Source organism: Micropterus salmoides, unplaced genomic scaffold, assembly GCF_014851395.1.
Source record: "Micropterus salmoides isolate LMB-PRFRI ecotype aquatic unplaced genomic scaffold, ASM1485139v1 Ms_hic_scaffold_15, whole genome shotgun sequence".
NCBI lineage: Eukaryota > Metazoa > Chordata > Actinopteri > Centrarchiformes > Centrarchidae > Micropterus > Micropterus salmoides.
This window is the reverse complement of record NW_024040596.1, coordinates 20,963,205-20,984,136: the sequence shown is the minus strand read 5'-3', so window position 1 is coordinate 20,984,136 and position 20,932 is coordinate 20,963,205. Positions and strand designations below refer to the sequence as shown.

General features: G+C 37.9%; 2 protein-coding genes across 3 annotated transcripts in view; one reads left to right on the top strand and one right to left on the bottom strand.

Moving 5' to 3' along the window:
- The window catches only part of itgbl1 (integrin, beta-like 1), a 48,850-nt gene extending 45,523 nt beyond the window's left edge, over positions 1–3,327 (bottom strand). The window contains exon 1 of the mRNA XM_038720992.1: positions 3,045–3,327. Coding sequence (XP_038576920.1) covers positions 3,045–3,136 — 92 coding nt within the window. The 5' untranslated portion in view covers positions 3,137–3,327. The remainder of the gene's footprint in view (positions 1–3,044) is intronic.
- A 3,880-nt stretch (positions 3,328–7,207) lies between these two features.
- Positions 7,208–20,932, top strand: part of nalcn (sodium leak channel, non-selective) — a 72,336-nt gene continuing 58,611 nt past the window's right edge. The window contains exons 1-9 of one of the 2 annotated variants that reach the window (XM_038720989.1): positions 7,208–7,314; positions 11,202–11,311; positions 11,514–11,575; positions 12,340–12,480; positions 12,566–12,748; positions 14,441–14,524; positions 14,655–14,794; positions 14,909–15,037; positions 19,391–19,542. In XM_038720989.1, coding sequence (XP_038576917.1) covers positions 11,534–11,575; positions 12,340–12,480; positions 12,566–12,748; positions 14,441–14,524; positions 14,655–14,794; positions 14,909–15,037; positions 19,391–19,542 — 871 coding nt within the window. In that variant the 5' untranslated portion in view covers positions 7,208–7,314; positions 11,202–11,311; positions 11,514–11,533. The remainder of the gene's footprint in view (positions 7,315–11,201; positions 11,312–11,513; positions 11,576–12,339; positions 12,481–12,565; positions 12,749–14,440; positions 14,525–14,654; positions 14,795–14,908; positions 15,038–19,390; positions 19,543–20,932) is intronic. The other variant, XM_038720990.1, reaches the window with a different exon arrangement.

Genomic DNA, 20,932 nt, shown 5'->3' with positions numbered 1-20,932 from the left:
CACAGCACCTACCTTCATACATCAAAAAGAACCTATTTAATGTTTGGTATTTATAGTATTTATTGGGTGAACACACAGATTGAAAAAAACCCCTTCATCTTTTTCTCCTGTGAACATGTATAGTTTAATTGTCTTTAGCTGCAAGATGACGTCTTATCACCTATCATTCACATAGAAATACATAAAATTGAAGTTCAACTTTCCTTCCATTTGTGGATAATGTAGTTAAAGAATAGTGGGTAAAATATAATTCTCACAGTGCAGCGAGCCTGTTAGGATCTATATCAAGAATAAAAACAAATGCCTATGAGACAGACACACACACAAAACATAATGTGAAGCATTAAGCTAATAAATCAAACAAATCAAATAGCACAGACACAGCTTCACCTTTCATTGAGCACACTCCGGCAGTTGTTGCAGAGCTTTATTTTTACACCATGGGATCGCCCTGTAAGATTTGTTTCACTTGGAGGCTGTCTGACATTCTCTTTCTATTCATGCCCTTCTAAACTGTCCAGTTTGGAAACAGTAGACCAATTTCAAACAATCAACAGTGTCCCTGACACTCCCATTAAAATTAAACACAGAATGTGTGTGTTCCATGTGTCATGGGAAGGTCATACAGGTTCGATTTCACACAGGCTTCACCCACTGATGGCCTTTAGTCTTGACCACACTCCTCCGTAGGAGGAGCAGCCCACTGAATTTTGAATGGATCTGCTAATCAGGATGACCTGTGTCCAAAACCACTCACTTGTTCACTCACTCATTACTCCCTATATGATAGAGACTAAATTATTTACTCAATAGTGAGAAGTAAATTGAGATTTCAGACATTTACTAATCGTGTTGGTCTCCATTTGTATAAATTTAATTGTCATTTCATTGTAAACCAGATCTTTTTTAATGTTTCAACAAGACACTTGTATTTCATTACATATTCTCAAAATGCTTCCGGGAGGGGTCATGTAATTGTGGCCAACTGTATAACTGTCTGTCTTCCTGTAGGGCTCAGGGCTTTGTCAAAGGATCCATTTGAGCCCGTTGAGGATATTTCCCTCAAACACTACCTAAGAACAACAGGTGTTCTTTTACACTCAGTACATTGCAGCTCAATGCATTTTTCCATCTGTTTCTTGGGAAAGAAGAAAAAATTTCATAGTTTGTGTCTGTCCTCCTCCATGTGCTCTGGCATGCTATATCAACACAGCCTCTATGAGAATTAACATAGATAGTAGAGGTTCTTGATGTTATTGCCACATTGTAGAGGGCTGGAATGGAAATGAAATACAACAAAAATGTTAAGGGCTGAGAATATTATTTTTACAGTTATCATCAGTGCATGAGTGTGGAATAAAATCAAGTAGGAAAATATCAGACGCTTTTATTGTTGGACTTATTCATGCACTGCAAATGTATTTCAGTCTAGTAAATCCAAATGCCTAACCAATAACACTGTTATTAATGGAAAAATGCCTCATTGTAAGGGTAGTTCAAGTGGTCGAAAGGAGGGTACACAGAGACAGCTATCTTCACCTGGTGTCATCATTTTAATCAAATGTGAAAAACACTATACATACATGAAAAAAAAACATAGGAAGAAAGAAACTGTAAAATCAGCATAATTACATGAGGAATAACTACCCAGCTAGCCTAGCTATGTATCAACAGTCCTATTCTGTCAACAGGATGGAATAAAATTATGTAATTGCAGATAATATCGGTGTGTATGCTCAGTGGCTGACAGTAAGCCCAAATAATGCAAATAATAAAAAAACCCTAAACTACAGGGCCCATAAAGCCAGTGTGAAGTTGAGAAAAGGTTATGTATTGTAACCCTAGTTTTATAGTACATGTGGAGCCCACTACCTTAATCCTGCTTCTCTAAGAGGTTGTTGACATTTTGGATGTTGATTGGATTGTGCATTGTACATGGAAACGTCATAGCACACCCTTAGCGGCCAAGCCTAAAGACTCTGTCAAAGGGCTTTGCCTGTGTTCTTAGAATTGAGGTTACAAAACATAACCATCCTTATTCAGTGTTTGACACCTACTCTTTTTGGCACTGACAAGTTTTTTTTAATTATGACATATCAGGTAAACAAACATAGTAGGGATTATTTGTTATGCATTATGTATAAAACAGAGGAAAACACTGTAATTACCTCTCAAGAGGTCTTGCTTTCTGTGTGTGGTTTTGTGACTGCTGTCCAAAAAAACTATGCACTGTACACTATGACATGCAAAATATAATCACTACAGGCATGGTGCACCTGCTCGGGGTAAATACCCCCTCTACAACTAAGTTAAGTTTGAATCATAATGCAATGTTTACAGTTCTGCTGACTGAGATTCCAATGTAAAAGGCCAGGGTTAACAGAAGTTAATCTTCCACATTCATATTTTAGCCAACACTTATTCCATTCTTTCCATTTTCAGATTTGATTTCAAATAAATGTAATATTTTTGAAAAATCTAAGGTTTTACGGCATTAGGGGCTTTCATTAAATATTCCTGATTTTATAAAAAAGCAAAAACAAGTGATACGGCACAGCACAAAAAGTTACTAATAATGTTTCTTGCATAAATGTTGTGTTAACAGCATTTGAGGATTCTGGATTTTGCTCTTTATTAAATTTAGTTTGTGCTAAACTGTCACTGAAGCTTCTTTTGCACCAAACCCACAACCACAAAAGCTGTCACAACATTGTTACGGTACTTCAAGTCAGCTGAGGTGTCCAAAGGAAAATAAATGAACGTCTTTAAGTTTTAAAAAAGTGCTATACAGTGTTAAATAATGGAACAAGAGAAGCACACTCTTCCCCCATGACTTGGCATTCAAAATTATTAGCAAGAATAGCAGCGTAAAGAACTGCACAAAGAATCTGCAAGTGCAAACTACATGAATAGGCACTCCTAAAGTCACATTGTACTCTCCAAATGTTGTCTTTGTCAGCAAAACTCTGCACCTCCCTCTTCCTTCTTGCTCTCTAGACTACACCAAAATAAACAAGAAAAAACTAAGCTGTGTAGAAACTCACCTCACCGATTGTAACAAAGTGTCCTCCACGGTAGAGAGCAGAATCAGAAACAACGGCCCTAACATGGACTGTACCACAACCTCAGTGTGCATGTTTAAATCCCACAAAAACCTGAAGTAAAGTAGCTTGAAGGAATTTCCCAACCTTTCTCTCCTTAAACAGACAGGACAGGAAGAGAGAGTGAGAGGGAAAAGAAAAGGAGAGAAGGAGAGAAAGAGCAGCAGGCTGGTCTGATCTGGCTCAGTCCCTTCAGAGGCCAACAGTCCTCTTCAAGTGCCTTTGATTAGTCTTGACTCAGTCAGTCCTGGGCAGGAGCTGGAGTGCATAGGGAAAACTGCCAAAATGAAAAGTTAAGTCACCAGTTTGAGATGTAATTAGAAGCAGACTGTTTTTTTTTTTTTAACATTTTGTTTCATTTTTTTCCTTCCTTTTCCAGATGATCTCCCTATGGTGCTTCAGATTTGTTTCTATCTTTCCTTTTGATGTTGCTGATTAGCCAAAATCAATCCCTGCCTCTAGGCCTTTTCTCTTTAGACATTTTGACATGTCGCAACAGGAAAAGCCCAGGTGTGAATAAAAAAATAATGATGGCTGAATCCCCTTTAGCTGCTCCGGTCCTGGCATTGTACATGCTAGCTAACTGTCACACTATTGTTATCAGTAACACCTATGCTTTTCCTACTTTGACAAATCAAACTAGAGAATAAAATATGATCATGACAAGTAGAAATGGATATACATATTTTGACACTGATGTAAAAGCTAATGTAAAACCCAGTAAAGTTGAATACAAATTTCCAATTTCAGTAAGTCTCAAAAGGCTGTCTGCCGTTCAATGACATTCAAGGCAGTACCATTCTATCTGGACCAACATTTGAACCAGGCTAGAAAATGTAAAAGGAGTAACAGGCAACATACTTTTTTTTACTCTTATCCATAGACACTGAAGGTTGCATTGCATAAGCTGACGTAGAGTATGTTGAGCATGTTTAGCCCTTTTTTGTAGAAGACCTTTTGACATCAGGATAGCACATGGCTGCATCTTGTTAGTTTTGTTACTTCCAAGGACACAGTATTGTGAATAATGGCTCACTGGTATCAGTGGCATTAATTCAATGTGCTATCACATGTCAAAATTTCCCACTAACTGATAAATTCTTGAATGGATTTGTATTTCATGTTAAGTGAATTACACCGTTAACATGGTAATGGGAAAGGTTAAGTATCAAAGCTGAAAGTTCACTGGCCTGTTCAATATAACAATGGAATTTTTCTTCATGTCTTTGCTGAAGATTTTGTTGTTGTTATATCATTTAAATAATTGAGGCAATTTCAGCCCACTATTACACCATCTACTGGTATGGTGCATTATTAACTGCGGACAAAAACATGTTTTTAAACAAGTTATTTAATTGATAAAAACAAAGCAAATCAAACAATTTAATAAAACAAGAATGTAGAGTGACCTGTTTTTAAAGTTACAGGTCATGTTAATATAATGCTTACTTCACTGCACAGCACTGCATTGCAAGTGTTTAATCATTTTAATTGACTAAGACAATTAACATGCTTATCGTGTTTTTCTTTAGATTGCTTGTTACAAAACACTATTTTCCCCCACACAGATTTCATAAATTGCAGACATTATAATAAATGCAAATCGATTCTGCCCACACAATTAAAAAATGTTTTTGATTCCTTTGATTCCTTCAAGCCATCCAGCATTTAGGATTTAGGAACAGTTAGGATATCACATAAATTAGGCCAGGCAAATGTACTCTACTGTAGGTAGCATTTAAACTGTTTGATACAAGCCCAGGCCAATCGGAAGGAAAAGCCTATGAACAGCTATGACTACACACAGCAAGCTGATCTTGCACCTTTCATCACACAGGAACTCTGCACTGCTCTGAGTTCATCTGACAGCACTGTATTTCACTTAATAATTTATGGGGACTTCAGTCAAAGGAAGGCATGAAAAGTGCATGTTTAGTTTACCTTGTAAACCAAAATAATTAGAAAAACCATGGTAGCATTTGTTCATGCTACTATATAGGCTACTCATGATTTATGATATTGAAGGACAGCAATTTGAAGAAAAAATAAATTTATACTGCACAGAAAATTGAGAACAAGAGTTAAACTTTTGGTGTTAGTAAAATATGAGTAAGAGCAGAGGTAATTATACTCTAGATGGAGTCAAATCCATTATATTTTTCAGTAGTTGGTGTCATAACTGGGTGTAAAAACAAAGTGTCATTAAATCAAACCTGTACATAAAATTGTATAAATATTAACTCTGAACTTCTAACTCAGATCCTGGCTTTTACACTTGAAGTGTTCATGTCACCCCGCCCCCACTGCATAGGCCTACACACTGATTGGCTGAAGCCAGAAGAGTCTTTGAAAGCACTCCACTGACTGCTGTGAAACTAGGGATCGTGCTCCTGACCTACGTCCAAACTAACACTGTTTGATAAGCAGTGTTGGGCAAGTTACTCAGAAATTGTGATAAATTACTAGTTACTTATTACTCCTTAAAAAAGTAATATTACATACCTTATTACTGGGTGATAAACTTAGCTGCCAGAGTTCCTTTCCATAAGCTTTACATTACTGTGCTGCTTTAGCAGATGCTTCAATCAATTAGATGTAGAATTGTTTGTGGTTGAAAGCTTTTTGCTGGTAGCATTAAGTTTACAACGGATGACAGTATTTTTTGCATCTTAGACTGTGACACAATAATGGTGATAGCTTACTTACAGCTTTGGAAAGAACCCCTCTCTCCCTCATTTTCCGTTCTTCCTTTTGGATTTTTGAACAACATATGCTCCAGTGCCGCTGACCTGCCGCTCAGTCGTGCATTCACGTCAAGGATGGTGCGTCCAGTAATGCAGTAACGTATCGTTACTGGGATTAGTAACTGTAATATTATTACTTTTTTGGAAATAGTAACCCCTTACACTTGTTACTGGGAAAAGTAACATTATCACAGTAACGTCTTACTGTCCATCACTGGTGATGAGTAAATGAAGTAGGATCTGTTAATGTTATATTTAATATTGATATTTCTCTACTGCCACCTGGTCGTTTTGCAATGGAGAGCCACTGTAAATTTAACTTGTGTTGCAAAACTGTTAGTAGCCACTGAAACTGTTTAAGGAGCTAGCGGGTAGCACGCGTGCCTAATCTGTTCATTCTGTTAATTTTGGAGGTTCAAGTGTTAAAATAAATGTTTTAAAACACCAAACAGTACCACCTTGATTTTGCTAACTTTATTTTTCCAAGTATTTTTTTTAGGAATGTGGAAGAGATATTTACCCCTTTAAAATCTTGTGTAGTTATTAAACAGTCATGTTAGACAGTTAATAACCTATCTAACAGTACATAGAGGTGTTACTAACTGGCTGGTTTTATAAAGTGTTAAATGTTAACTACAGTAAAATAAGTAAAAAATTACACTAAACTTAAGTGTTAAGATACCAACTCCCCCCAAAAAGTTAAATTAACACTCTATGGTGAGGACCAATGGCATCACTTTGTGTTGAAAAGTGGTAGGGACATAAGTGCTCAGATTAGGGATGTGACGATAGAAGTGTGTCACGAGACTTGACGAATTCAGCTGGCAGGTAAGAATTCATAAATATAAAAATATAACAGAATACAAAACAGTAATCTTTTTTTGTTTGTTTTTTTTTAGCTTTTTTTAGAGTTACTTATTTTGGACAATGCACATTTGTTCTATATTTAAATTGCATTTAATGTTTTCTTATTGTGCAAATAAACCTTTCTCACAGCATTTTCATTTGTTAGTTAACATTTCTTGCAAGTTATTTTTCAGAACATTTTTAACAAATGCTTTCAAAAAGTGATGGGGACAAAATCAGCCATTTCAAAATGTGCTGGTGTCCCCACTGTAAATGACACCTATGGTGAGGACCCATATAGACACTTGACACACTTAAAAGTGTTAAAATCAACAGTGTTAATTTGGGAATGCAGTTATTATTGTGTGTAACTGTTCGCTGTTATAATGGAGGTGGTAGTCTGCCACAATTTATACCTAAACCAAGTGAGAACAATATTTGGGCGACCGCTGTGATGTTGCAACTCGAGTACCTACAAATGGTACCATGGAGAGGATGCGCGCCTCCGCTGCCTGAGCTGGAGCTGCTGATGTGATTGCAACCTGCGCGCTCCCGCACTCTCGCACACCATCCCAGCACACCCGGAAAACAGCTGATGTATAAGACGGGACGAGACACGACAGGTAAGGAAACCCCTTTTCTCGTGAGTGATTCAGTATTTTTTCAGTCTGCTACTGCACCCGCCGTGCAAGTAACTGGACATTCAGCTGCAGTGCTGTAAAGGATGCGCCTGACGCTCAGTGCTGCTGCGCGCTAGCTTGTTGGTTATCCAGGAAGTGGAGAAATTCTCATCCTCCTGAGTAGGCCTTGATAAATATTGTCGTGTATTCGCTGTACTATCACGTGGCCAGGTTGTCACATATCATATTAGTTTCGTTTAGGACCTACACTTGCCCACATATGTGTATACATACTGTGTTTAGCTTGTTTTTGCCCAATGTAGCACCTTAGCTCCCATCCGTTTCCATAGTAACCTCGGCTCCGTCGATGTTCAATCAGTTTTTATTCAATCTCAGTAACGTTATTGATATGCATTGTTTGATTGACATAGTGTCACAGAGATTTTACATGATCATATGCCACAGCAGCTTGTGTGAGCAATTTGCCAAAATGATTTAGGATTTCACAGTAGCACCTTGAAGCCTGTAAGGCCATAGTGTGTCAGCCATAGTGGGGCCTACATGTATTTTATCTAGACGGATTTGCTTATGCCCACAGTAATTTACACTGTTAACTAACTCCTAAATTACTTTCACTTAGAAAATCTTTTTGCTGACAGTACAGACAACTGACCACTCCGCTGCAAACATATCTGGAGTAGTGGCACCTTGTATTAAAGACAAAACACAGAGCCCCAATATCAACATCATGAAGTCTGTCTGGGATTACATGAGGAGAGAGAAGCAACTGAGGCTGTCAATATGCACAGAAGAAGAAGAACTGTGGGTAGTTCTCCAAGATGTTAGGGCCAACCTACCTGATGAGTTCCATTAAAAAAAAAGTGTACCTAGAAGAATTGATGCTGTTTTGAAGGCAAATGGTGGTCACACCAAATATTGATTTGATTCAGATTTTTCTTCTCTTCACTGAGTCTGCATTTTATTTTATCTATCTATCTATCTATCTATCTATCTATCTATCTATCTATCTATCTGTCTATCTATCTGTACACTTCTTATCACTTCTTAAACTGCTCTTATAAATAGTTTTATATCACCAATATAATGTAAAAGCTCATGGTAACAATCTCACAGAGATGTGTGTCCTGACTACGCCCCTCAGCCCCCAACCCTACTGCTTTAGTTCTCACTGCTTTCATCAGTGTACTTTTCAGATGCAGCAGGCAGCTGCTTTCAATAGAAAAGCTCTGATAAATCCACCGCTACCTGCCCAGCACCAAACGGCAGAGTTTGCTCTAAATAACAGCATTGATAGATACATATTATCACCTTATAAAGTTTCTATGGTGAATGTGTTTATACATCAAGCAGAGACACTAAGAAACCTTCTGATTCATTTGTAGTTGGCCATTTGGTGATAAACTAATATTCACTCTCCTTTTAGCTCTGTCTCAGTCTCCACCAACCACTGAGGGAAATATCTACCTGTCTGGGCTCTATAACTGCTAAATGCTCCATTATGTTCACCAGCTAGTTGTTAACGCTGTCTGTCTTCTGTTTGGTGGTGCCTTGGTAGCGTACAGTGGGTTTATCAGAGCATTTTGTCCTGAAAAGATCTCTCTGCTGCTGCTGGGAGCTACAAGGTCAAACAGAAAGACACTAGAAAACTTTGCAGATGGCAACTACTGGACTTGATTGATTACGCTCTGTTTTTGTCACCATGAGTGGCACCTTTCACATTCTACTCAATTATTTGAACCATTGTTCATGTAAAATATTGATTAGTGAAGCTTTAAATTAAATGGAAATGAAAAGGGAGGTGAATGTTAATGTGGCCACTGTATGCCCACATCCTCAGGAGCTGGATTAGTGTGCCATTACCTTGGAAAAGTAAATAAATAAAAAAAAAAAGCACATTTATTTGAGACCATTTTGTATAAATACCTAATTCCACACTAGGCTATGGTAGAGAATTAGAGAACTGTACAAATGTGCTGCCCACACTGACCAAACTTTTTCTTGTCTTGTGCAGTTTTCAAGAATAAAACTTCAGCAAAGAAAGTTTGCAGATTTCAACAAATACATACAGTTAAAATGTTTCTGCCCAGTGATCACGTCCTGCCTGTGAGGAACATGTCCTCTCTCCAAATGGGAAAGTAATTGCAGTCTTTGCCACCTATACTCCCACATAATAGCACTTAGACCCTGTAATTTTATTTTCACTCTTTCTCACGTCCCCATCTGCATATGTTAAGTGTAGCAATTACACTGGGAAATTACTTCTAACTACATGGGGTTTATAGGATGGACAGTTTCTTTTCTTGGTAAGAGCACGAAAGGAAACGAGGGTGATACAGTTACATTGTTCTATCTGCATTCCCATCCTAAGTGTTTTTGTTGTCATGCTTAGATTTGTTTTGTCTCTTTCAAAAAAGTAAAATTTTAAAAAGGTGTACAAAGTTTTTTCACTTTTCAGCTTTTGTCAAGATGCCATGTTTTTAAGCAAATGAGTATCTGTTGGATTGCAGCCAGTTCAGGACATTAAGGGTTCAATTTTAATTTATTCAAGTCAATTATTTTGTTTAACATGTGAAGTTGAATGGAGACAGTCGATGTCCTTGAAGCCCGTTTGCTCATTTATGAACTGTTTTATTAAAAAAACTCACAGATAAATTGAAACTTGATTGTACTTTGTACTTGATGTACTTTTATAAATTCAACTGAATGGGACTTTATTGACATGGGAAGTAGACATTTGCAACCAGACCTTGCATTTGTCACAGCCTAGACTCTGTGAGCTAGACAAAAAGCCACACAGGATTTAAAGCTATATAAACAATATTTTATTTGAACCCAAGACAAAAGCTACTTAATACATATATCTGTAATATGTCTGTAAGTCAGCAATGTTGAATATATGTGTGGTCTTGTGAAGAACAAAAAGAAAAAAACAAAACCAAAAAGGTAGATTATGATGGTGAGCGTGAGAGAGACAGAATGAGTAACCACCCTGAATAACATAGGGTCAGCCTGCCCAGGTGCAAGATGTCAGGATAGATGGCTCCACCCATCTCTATTGAAAAAAAAAAACAGGACAGCAAGAGGAGCACTGATGGGGTCAGAGGCTCTCACCTCTTGCTTAATGCATTCTTAATGGAATGAATCTGTATTTTTTTGTTTTTTTATTTAATTTCACTTTTTGAGATAGCCTACTTAAGATTTCCTTTGCGCTCATGATGCAGTAACACATTTAAACGGGGCATTAGCAAATTAATTGTTATGATTTCAGTGCTGTTTTTCTTGAAGGATTGGTTCACCCAAATTACAGAACATGCAGTTTCTCACGTTCCTATCTAGCCATGCAGATTTACTTTTAGATATTTCTCCTGAGGTGTCTGTCTCTGATATGAAAAACTATGAAAGTAAACTTGTGGTGCTCACAGCATTGAAAAATTACATTTGAAATTTTAACAGCAACTTTCCTTTACTGAAACACAATCTCTTACTCTGGGTTGGAAACCTTTTAACAGTTTTTATTGAAACTACTTATGTCAAAGAGCTTTTGGCAGTGTGTTTTGTGGATTATCCATAGTAAAAGGGGTATAGTTTCTAGAAAGAGATGTTTTTCTAAATGTACTGGGAGCACTAGTGACACTGTATTGGGGTGGTGTCAGAGATCTTATGTATAGATATCTCAAAATATGGACAAATATAACCAAAACTATCTGCATGGCTGCATCACTGGAGGTAAGACAGAAAATATGTTTTCGGGTGCACTGGATTAATTGGATAGCTGTTAAAGCTGAACTTGGCGGCACTTGTGAATATGTGTTGTCTCACCCCTCTTTACTGCTCTTATGACTGCTACCATTCACTGACTGCTGCCGTAGGACCTCCAGGCCTTTAGGATTCTCCTTATTGCATCTCTAGTCTCTCTCTCTGGTTGGTCCCTCCACCCCTCTGTGACCTGGGGATGAACGCACCAATGAGGAGCCTCACAGTGAGTCCCTGGTCCTCCTCCACCCCATCTTCTTCCTCCACAACACCTCAGTCACTCGCTCACTCACAGAGTGTGTTGCATATATGCCTTGATGTCAGACGTGGTGGGCATTCTTGTCTCTATGAGCGTACTGTAGATGTGGGTAGTGTACTGTACACCATATAAGCCATGATGTTGACTAACTGTTGTGTGTTATTTACAGGGTATGCCTGATCGCATGTTATGTGCAGTGCTGGAGCAATTTCAGCTTTACTTTTCCCTTTGGTATGTGCGCTTTGTCTCCATTCAGAGTCATTTCTTCTTGTGTTCTTATTTTGAAACGGCCTGTACACTTTTCTTTTTCTGCATACACACATGCACACAAACACGCATAAAAACATGGACATGCACAGGTAAAACCAGCTCACACCGCCTCACACTGTACAGTAGGTTGTACAGCTTAATCTACTGGCACCTTGGTGTTCAATATGATGAAGATCATGTATGATCTTTTCAAATGGTAAGTTACTGGAGCTGTTGTGAATACACTTGTCCTGTGTTCCATGTGTGCTACGTTGTGTATGACGGTGGCCATTCTACAGTGCGACACATGTCTTAGTTACACAACTCTGTTCTGGCAATTCAAGTCAGGGTAGGTTATTTTCCTGAATACATATTACAGACTACTAAAGCTTAATGCTACATGAAATTACGCCCAAAAGCCACTATTGACAAACATCTTATTTAATTTGTTAATACTGTATTTAAATATTGGTTAACCTAAGCTTCTGTACAGTTATTCATTTTATAAGATGGGCACTGGTATTAAGTCAGTTACTGTTAATGTGGCCATATGGCAAGCCAAGGGCTTCATTTCTGGGCTGCTTTAAGTACACATTACATTTATTTACTTATTTAGATTATAATCCACATAATTGGAGTTACGAAAAGTGTTACTGCCACTGCCCAGACTTGGATGCAGCCAGAGTGTTCTCCTGTTCCCCATTTAGCTTTGGTCACTGTGTGGTTCGCCTCCCTCTCTCTGTCAGATCCACTCTCTGTATAGCACGGCAAGCCCCAGCATGCTGAAGAGGAAACAGAGCTCACGGGTCGAGGCCCAGCCCATGACTGACTTTGGGCCGGATGAAACCCTCGCAGACAGTGCAGACATCTTTTGGATCAACAAACCAGTGAGTGTACTTGCATGTGTGTCAGGCTTATCACAAAAATATTGTAGCATTGTTAGTCATTTCTTCTTTTGTCCTCTACCTGCAGTGGGTGCACTCCCTGCTGCGGGCCTGTGCTATCATCAGTGTCATTTCTGTGTGTATGAACACCCCGAAGACATTTGAGCATTACCCCCCATTGCAGTATGTGACGTTCACGCTGGACACATTGCTCATGTTCCTCTACACCGCCGAGATGATCGCCAAGATGCACATCAGAGGAATCATTAAGGTAGCCACTGACAGAATTACATAATCACAAGAAGCACTAAATCATGTTTTAACAAGATAATGCTGTTTGATGACAACTTGGTAAATACTATCACAGATAAAGTCAGCAAATTTCAGCAAATAGTAGTTTGATGTTTTATTTTATGTATGTGGGCATTGTTTTCCATTCCGTCCTTGTATTCGTGTGTTGGCAAGATGCATCTAAAATGGTAGGAATGACTTTGGATGAAATTTTATGGAAATTTTAGGGGGCATTCAACTGATTAGCTTAACTTTTCATGCCAAAATGGGATGGGGCCCTGGCATGGCTTTCACACTAAACTAATTCGTAACACCATCAAGTTTTATGTGTGTAATAACACCAGAAGACAATGAAGGCAAACTTCTTGTTACTGGTCCAGTCAAACAACACGGTGACACTGTACCTGTGACCTGATTGACCACATATCGGTCCATTGTCTCAGTTGATAATAATCAAAGATGTGTCCTTTTTGCAGCTCGTCAGATTTTAATCACACTTTAAATTCAGCCTTACTAGTTGTATTCTGTTGTAACTCCAGATGAATCAACACAATTGAAATCCAAGGTAGAACGATAATGTTCTGTACAAGCATCCAGGAACAGGCAGCTGGCAGATGAAAGGCCCATAATTACTGCCATAAAAAGTGTGGACAGCTTAATTGGCAAATCAAGGATAACAAGCAGGGAGGCACTGGAGGACACAGAATTAGAATCACCAGTGCAGGAAAACAGCATGAAAGTAGAACATTTCCTTCTTTCACCTGATGTGTTTTAGTTAGTCTTAAATCATCCATCTAATGCTGTAAAATGGCTCGGTGTATGTTTTTCTGTAAGATGCATGCATCACACATTGGAATTTCAAGGTTTCTAAATTTTAAGTAATTTATATTTTAAAGTGAGTCGGAGTGGATTCATTCAACATATCTATAACCTTATTGATCTGACACTTGGAAGTTGTATTTTGTAGCTAGTTGACAACGGTGCCTGCACAAAACAAGTAATCTACGTAACATGGGAAAGTAATTGCATGCTTTTGTTCCTGTCAGTGTGTAATCAAACATGGTCTTATCTGTAGAGTGTCTAAGAACACACCCTACTATTTGCAGCCTTTCTTCTTGTGGAAGACTGACCCCCTAAGAGCTCCTTACAGACTCTCTCTCCCTGTAAGTGGTAATTAAGTATGCCCATTTTTGCTGGCCCCATGACATTTCAGTTTGTTCACACTTCAGGGGCTTAAACATTTTTTGTCTTATCATGTTGAAAACAAGGCTTTTTGAATATTGTCATTATGTCAAAATGGGCACTGTAATTTCAGATTCTGTTTGTTGTTTTCCTGGAATATTGTTATGGCATTACTTTTTCACATAAAGGCTTCATATCGCAATAAAAGCTTTCTGTGTCTGATTTTCAAAAGGTGATGGTTTGCACTTGATATGGGCAATTAGCATCATTAAAGCCTTGAAACATCACAGGATGTTTTGTAATTGGGAGAATACATCAGCTGTCTTGATAAATATGGCCTTGGATAATGATGATGTTAATTTTCCATTTTTTATTTACATATTCATGTTCATATTTCATGCTCCTGTTCTCCTCTTCCAATTATTATCTCTTTTTTGGCCTTTTTGTCTCACATTCGATGTCTTCTCTTTCTCTGTTTCTCTCTGCACAGGGGGATAACTCCTATGTGAAGGATCGCTGGTGTATGTTTGATGGATTCATGGTGTTTTTCATCTGGGTGTCCCTAGTGCTGCAGGTATATTGCAACATTTACTACTGCATATTTTTCTGCAATTATATTGGCAAGTGTTTATACAGCTTGATATGATGTAATTAATTGAAGTAGCTGTTTTTTACTTCTTAACAATGAATTTCTCTTTTTTTAGGTGTTTGAAATAGCAGAGCTTGTGGATCAGATGTCTCCATGGGGAATGTTGAGAATACCCCGAGCACTCATTATGATCCGGGCCTTCAGGATCTACTTCCGCTTCGAGCTTCCTCGCTCCCGCATCACCAACATTCTGAAGTACAAAACTGTCATGAGCATTTCTCTATAATATGGTCTCCACAATTAAGGGATCATTGTACGTGTAAAAATATGACACTTAGATATGCCTTTCTTCAATCTTCTACTTTGCAGGCGATCTGGGGAACAGATCTGGAGTGTCTCCATCTTCCTGCTGTTTTTTCTCCTGCTTTATGGAATTCTGGGTGTGCAAATGTTTGGAACGTTCAACCATCACTGTGTTACTAACGAGACAGAGAATGGGTAAATATGAAGTATAAAGAAGTGTAACTTTGGATGGCTTTTTTGTTTTTTACATAGATCAGTATATCTGTTGATACTCCACTGCCTGTTTCAACTAAGCAGTTTTACTGAACCATCATTCTTTAGCTCTTTACTGAAAACACTTAAAAGTATCTAAATCTTACACAGCTTTAATGGGAGTGATGCATTTTATGTTTACTAAAGCAATCATGATTAATATGATGTAGTTTTAAGAAGCTAGAAGATACATACATTGAGTTTCTGTTATTATAGTATATGGACTAGGGCCAAAACTAAGTGCAAAACATCAAAGCAAAACACCATTGGTACACTCCTAAGGTACAGACATACATGAGCCTTGCATCCAGCCAGACATTTAATTTGTGCTATTAAAGCCAATCTAAAATTATTCGCCAGCAAGCATATTTGATCATAACATAGACTACAAATACAGCTACTGAAAAATAGTTTTTTGGGTGGCCTTTTATTGTGGCCAGCCTAAGGCACACCTGTGCAATACCCATGCTGTCTGATCAGCATCTTGATATGCCACACCTGTCATGTCTATGGATTATCTCGGTAAAGGAGAAGTGCTCACTAACAGATTTGTGAACAATATTTGAGAGAAATAGGCCTTTTGTTTACACAGAGAAAGTCTTAGATCTTTGAATTCAGCTCAAGATGAATGGGGGCAAAAACTAGTGTGTTGTGGGTAAAGTTGCATTTATAATTTTGTTCAGTATAGTATATCCAGCTGGCATAGTCTCACTTTGAGATTCCTTTTCTTAACTCGCAGCTGCAGTGTTTAACAATTTTGTGACATGACAGGTAAAATCCATTAAATTCTGAAACAAATGGTATAACCAAATCCATATCACAAAGAATACTGTATCTAGTACCAGTGTTCTGTTTACAGAAATTATATTGCTCATTTCTACGTTTAGTTCCTGTCAAAGATGGGACCTTACTGACGCTCTATCACAGATAGTGCTTTGGCAATGTGGTGCTCTTTACAATAACTACATTATGAGAATTAATCTACTTGTACATATTGAGGGTAAACTTACGTCAGTCTCGTGCTTGATGCATAATACTGTGATGTTTGTAGCCCAGCTGTTCCCTCTGTCCTGAAAACAATAGCCTTCCCCCGCACAATGTCATGGTTGTGCATTTAGTGTAAAAGCTCAATAACACAGAGTCGATGATATTAAAAGGTGTGTGCAGTGTGGTTTATATCAAATGTCAAAGAAACTTCTCCCTACTACTTGCCTGGCTGTGCTACTTGCCCCTATGTACAACACACAGTAAGTTGGCCACACATTTCCAGTTTTGTGTAACTAACTGACCTGTCAATATTTTCTACTTTAAATGGTGTCCTTTTTACCCACCACATTGTGATGTCCTGCTTTGATTAATTACCGCAAACCAAACCAATAATAGGTCAGCCTGATGACTCAGTAACTGTCACCTACTGAGTCTGACAGATTCTGACAGCATCTCATCTTTGGTGATCAAATTTGGTGTGACTGCTAAGCAGTAGCCTCACACATTAAATTACATTTTTTATGTGGAGCAGCACTTCAGCACAACCTTCTTTCTATGTCCAATATTCAGGACCTGTTTTTGACAGGGTTTTATTAGAATAATTTAAAGACATATAGGCAGCAGCTCATTGCTAGAATACACTGTTTACTTTAAATATTGGTGGTCAGCACGCTTTTGCAATATTCAATTATTCTATTAAAATAGTCTGTGAACTTTAATTTAACTGCATCTTATTCTTTAATTTTCTTTAAAAAAAAAACAATTGAAGTGAAATGAGCAGTATCGTAATGTTAAAATTCTATACATATCCCTGGGCGCCAGAACTGGGGGAGATGTTGAATTGGGGAGGTGTAACAGTGTTCGCACATTGCTGTACAAAATCAGTATGTATTTAAACACATTTGTGAAGGTTTTGAATTAAATCATTCAATTGAGGATGATGTGATACAGAGAATAGGAATCATTTTGGAGACAAAAATATTGGTTAAATCCCCAAACTGTAGGGATATCAAGCTCACACTGACTGAAGGTGGCTCGCAAAAGATCCTTTATTAAACAAGGTTCAAAAAACTTGCAGGCAGTAGTACAAAATCATAGGGCAGTAATCGTAGTCAAAAAACAGATACTCAGGTCAAAACACACTAAGGCAAACACTGGGAAATTGCTGGAACGCTGACACAAGAAATCAAAACAAACTGGCACAGGCACAGAGAGGACGAGGGTATATATACACCGGGGCAGGGGAGGCAATGAGGCACAGGTGGAGCACATTAGGGCGGGGACTGGTAATCACACATGAAGGGAAGGCAGACGAAGACCGGGAACAAGACACAAGATGAGTCACTGAAGCACAACAGGAAGTCGTAACAGACAAAAACTGAACACATAACCTAACCGCATAACCTAGCTGGTCGTGACAAGGGAGAGTTAACATTAATTATGATAATTAAAATGCTCTACGTTATCTAGCCTACGTATTAAGCTCATTCCTGCTACCCATCTGTCTCACCTTACTGATTGTGTGCCTCAGCACCCTAGGGACTCTGCATACATTGACCATTAGTAACAGGAAAGATAGCACAGGACATTCTCACATTAATAGCTCCGACATCCCTCTGTAACATCATTCCAAAAATGGTGTGGCAGCTGCAAATCTAATTTGTTTGCTCCTGTGCTCCTTTTTACTAAATCTAAATATATATATATCTTCTAATGGGGTATTTTAGAAATATGTCACACAAGGACTGATGTGTCTAATCTCTAGCTGCCATATGTCCTTGGCACAAAGTCAAAGCTCCTTAGGTTTTAATGCACAAGGGATTTGATGGATATTGGGGAAAAATATCAGGGAAGACATTTTCTGATATGGATTTGTTAACAAAGTAGGGTCTCCTCCACTGGATGTCGGGATCTCTGCAATTAACCTCATTGCTATTTAACCCTATGAATAACATGCATAGATTTGTCCAGTATGAAATAGATCTATTGAACGAGAGGATAACATTTGTGTTTTGTAGATTTCTTTAAAGATACATTGTGGTTATAGGGTTTGAGGGTTAGTCTAAATAGAAAATTCTTGCACAAAATGATATATATGCTCTTTCGAAAAATATGACAAAATTATTGCTACATTGCAACCAAATTAATACATTATTGATTATTATTGGATGGAAAATATTATTGTTAGTATGTTCTTTTGTGTGCTAAACACACTGATTCTTGTAGGGGCTCAGGGGGTATAGCGGTCGTCCACTGAACCCTGAATAGGTGTGTGAATGTGGATGAATGAGTTAATTTCCGTTTCTGGTGGGTAGTTGGACCTTAGCCTCTGGGCTAAGACTATGCTTATCAGTGTATGTATGTGTGTGTGTCGAAAGGCGCTAGACAAAAACGGGCTGATTACCATTCTGTGGATTATGTGTCAACAAGAGGTGGTTGTTAGTATAGAGGGGCAGAGGTTGTTGACAGGAGCTCACATTTTTAATTACACAAAGCTTTACAAATTAATTTGGGTTTGATCAAACTACAGATTCAAAAAAACAATCAGAAATAATTTCTTATCACAAATTTGTGTTATTTTCATTTGACTCACCAAATTATTAATATCACATTATTAATGGACACTTGGTCTCCCATTTGAGCCTTCATTTATCTCCCCTTGGTCATCAACAAAAGTTATTTATTTGATAAGACACAGTGGTACTATTCAGCCCAGTATAATTAGCTTCATCAGTATTCATCACTATGCCTGCGATTGCCCTTTGTTATATGTGCAATAAATTATCCCGTCTGATCCAGTACCTCTTAATAAACAATTGGGATAAATGTCTGGGCAGCCAATTTGAAGGCATACATTTTCATTAGAGAAATGAATCAGCTCCTGGAATAACACCTGTGGCTAAAAGAGGGAAAGGCGGAGGAGGGGCAATGTGTGTATGCACTCTGTGTGTATGTACACAGGCAAAATCCCTCTCTGTGTATCGTATGTGTGCTTCTCATGCATATGTTTTTGAATGTTTGAATTCTTGCCACCTAGTGTAACTGACTCAACACAGTTATTAGTCGTATTAGTGTTACAATTTGTAACTGGCCAGCCATTTGTTTGGCCTTAAGCATAAACTCCCTGATTTTTTTATAGAGTGCAGTATCACCCTCAAATCATCAAAATGATCTCGCAGATCGATACGTTGAAATTTACACATAACAGTATATATTCTTTTCTTCTTTTTTTTAGACATTAATTGTATGTACCACACATTGCATTTATACGACTTAAAATGTGTGTTGTGTTTTTTTTCTTTTGGTCAGTTCGGTGTCATGGAACAGCTTGGCTATCCCAGACACCCATTGTTCCCCTGATGGGGAGGGCTACCAATGTCCTCATGGCTTCAAATGCGTGGACCTGGAAGATTGGGGCCTGAGCCGACAGGAGCTCGGTTATAGTGGCTTCAATGAACTAGGTATAAGCTTTTCACAGACACATTTAATGCATTCAAACACATACATAACAACTAAACATCCAGTTCCATGACGTGCTTCGCTTTAATAAAAACGTCTATGTTCTGATACATTCTCTTCATAACTGTATAGTATATTCTGTTATGAAATGTGGAAGAATGACCAGCTTTGGCGTTGAGCTGTACCATTCAGTAGCATTCTGCATTCTTTTCAGCTGAACGGTGCTCCAATCCAGTGTCAGTGCACTGTGCAGTGCCTCTAATCTTTAGATAGCCGTGAAGGAGAATGAGAGCTTCACAGTAAGCAGTACCCTAATTTAGAGATTAGACGAGAGTATGGCACATAAAAATGTACACAATTTTTAAATATTCATGTGGGTTTTAGTGTGAAGCTTAAGTGCACTGTAGTAAAACCTAGATTTCATTATTATAGACAATCTTATTTATGGAATTCTCACTTCCTAAGAGAGTTTATTGAGGATTCAGATGTACTATTTCTATTTACACACATGCAGAAGCAATAAGCAATTCATTAAAAATACGATAACTGTGGTATGTTAGTAATAGAGGTGCTCCGATCAGGATTTTTTAGGCCAATCACCGATTGCTGAAAGCAGTATCGGCCAATAGCAATCACCGATCACTTGGTCTATTTGAAGCCTTCTATTTATCATGTAGCATTATACTGTATATTTATTTAATTAGTGCTGAAACCAATGTATTAAGTATTAAAATTAACAGATGGATAAGTATCATGAAATGACAACTGTTTATTTTATTGCCAGGAAACATGGGCAACAAATTCCACTCCTTCTATCTTAAACCATAACAGCCTTTGCCTGCTGTGGAGTAAATTACAAAAACAGAACAAACAGCATCTTTAGCAAAAAAGGCTATAGCTAAAAGGCATCATGAGTCGATGATAAACTCTGAAGTAGCCGCTTTTAGGTCTGGAAAGCTCCGGCAGGTTCTGATGGCAAATTGAAAATTAGGGAAATTTAAATAAATGAAAGTACAATGTTAATTCCATATTATACTGTTAGTATATTGTTAATATTACTTATAGTTACTATACTCATTATAATTTCATATAGCTTACCACTAGTATAGGCCTAATATTAATTCAGTGGATTGTTTTCATTTACTAAATTCTTGTGCAAGAAGTCTACATTGGTCTCTGATTTGTTAATGGTAACTTGTCAATAATCCTAACCATTCATGCAGAACAATTTGAGACTACTGTTCGGTGTAGTCTTTACACACATCGTCAATCTAGACTGTATTAAAAAAGGGCATATCTGCCGTTCTTCTTGTTCTTCTTCTTCTAGTACTACTACTAATACTACTGCTAGTGCTACTACTAGTACTATTGGCGGGTGCCGTTGACTTCCCA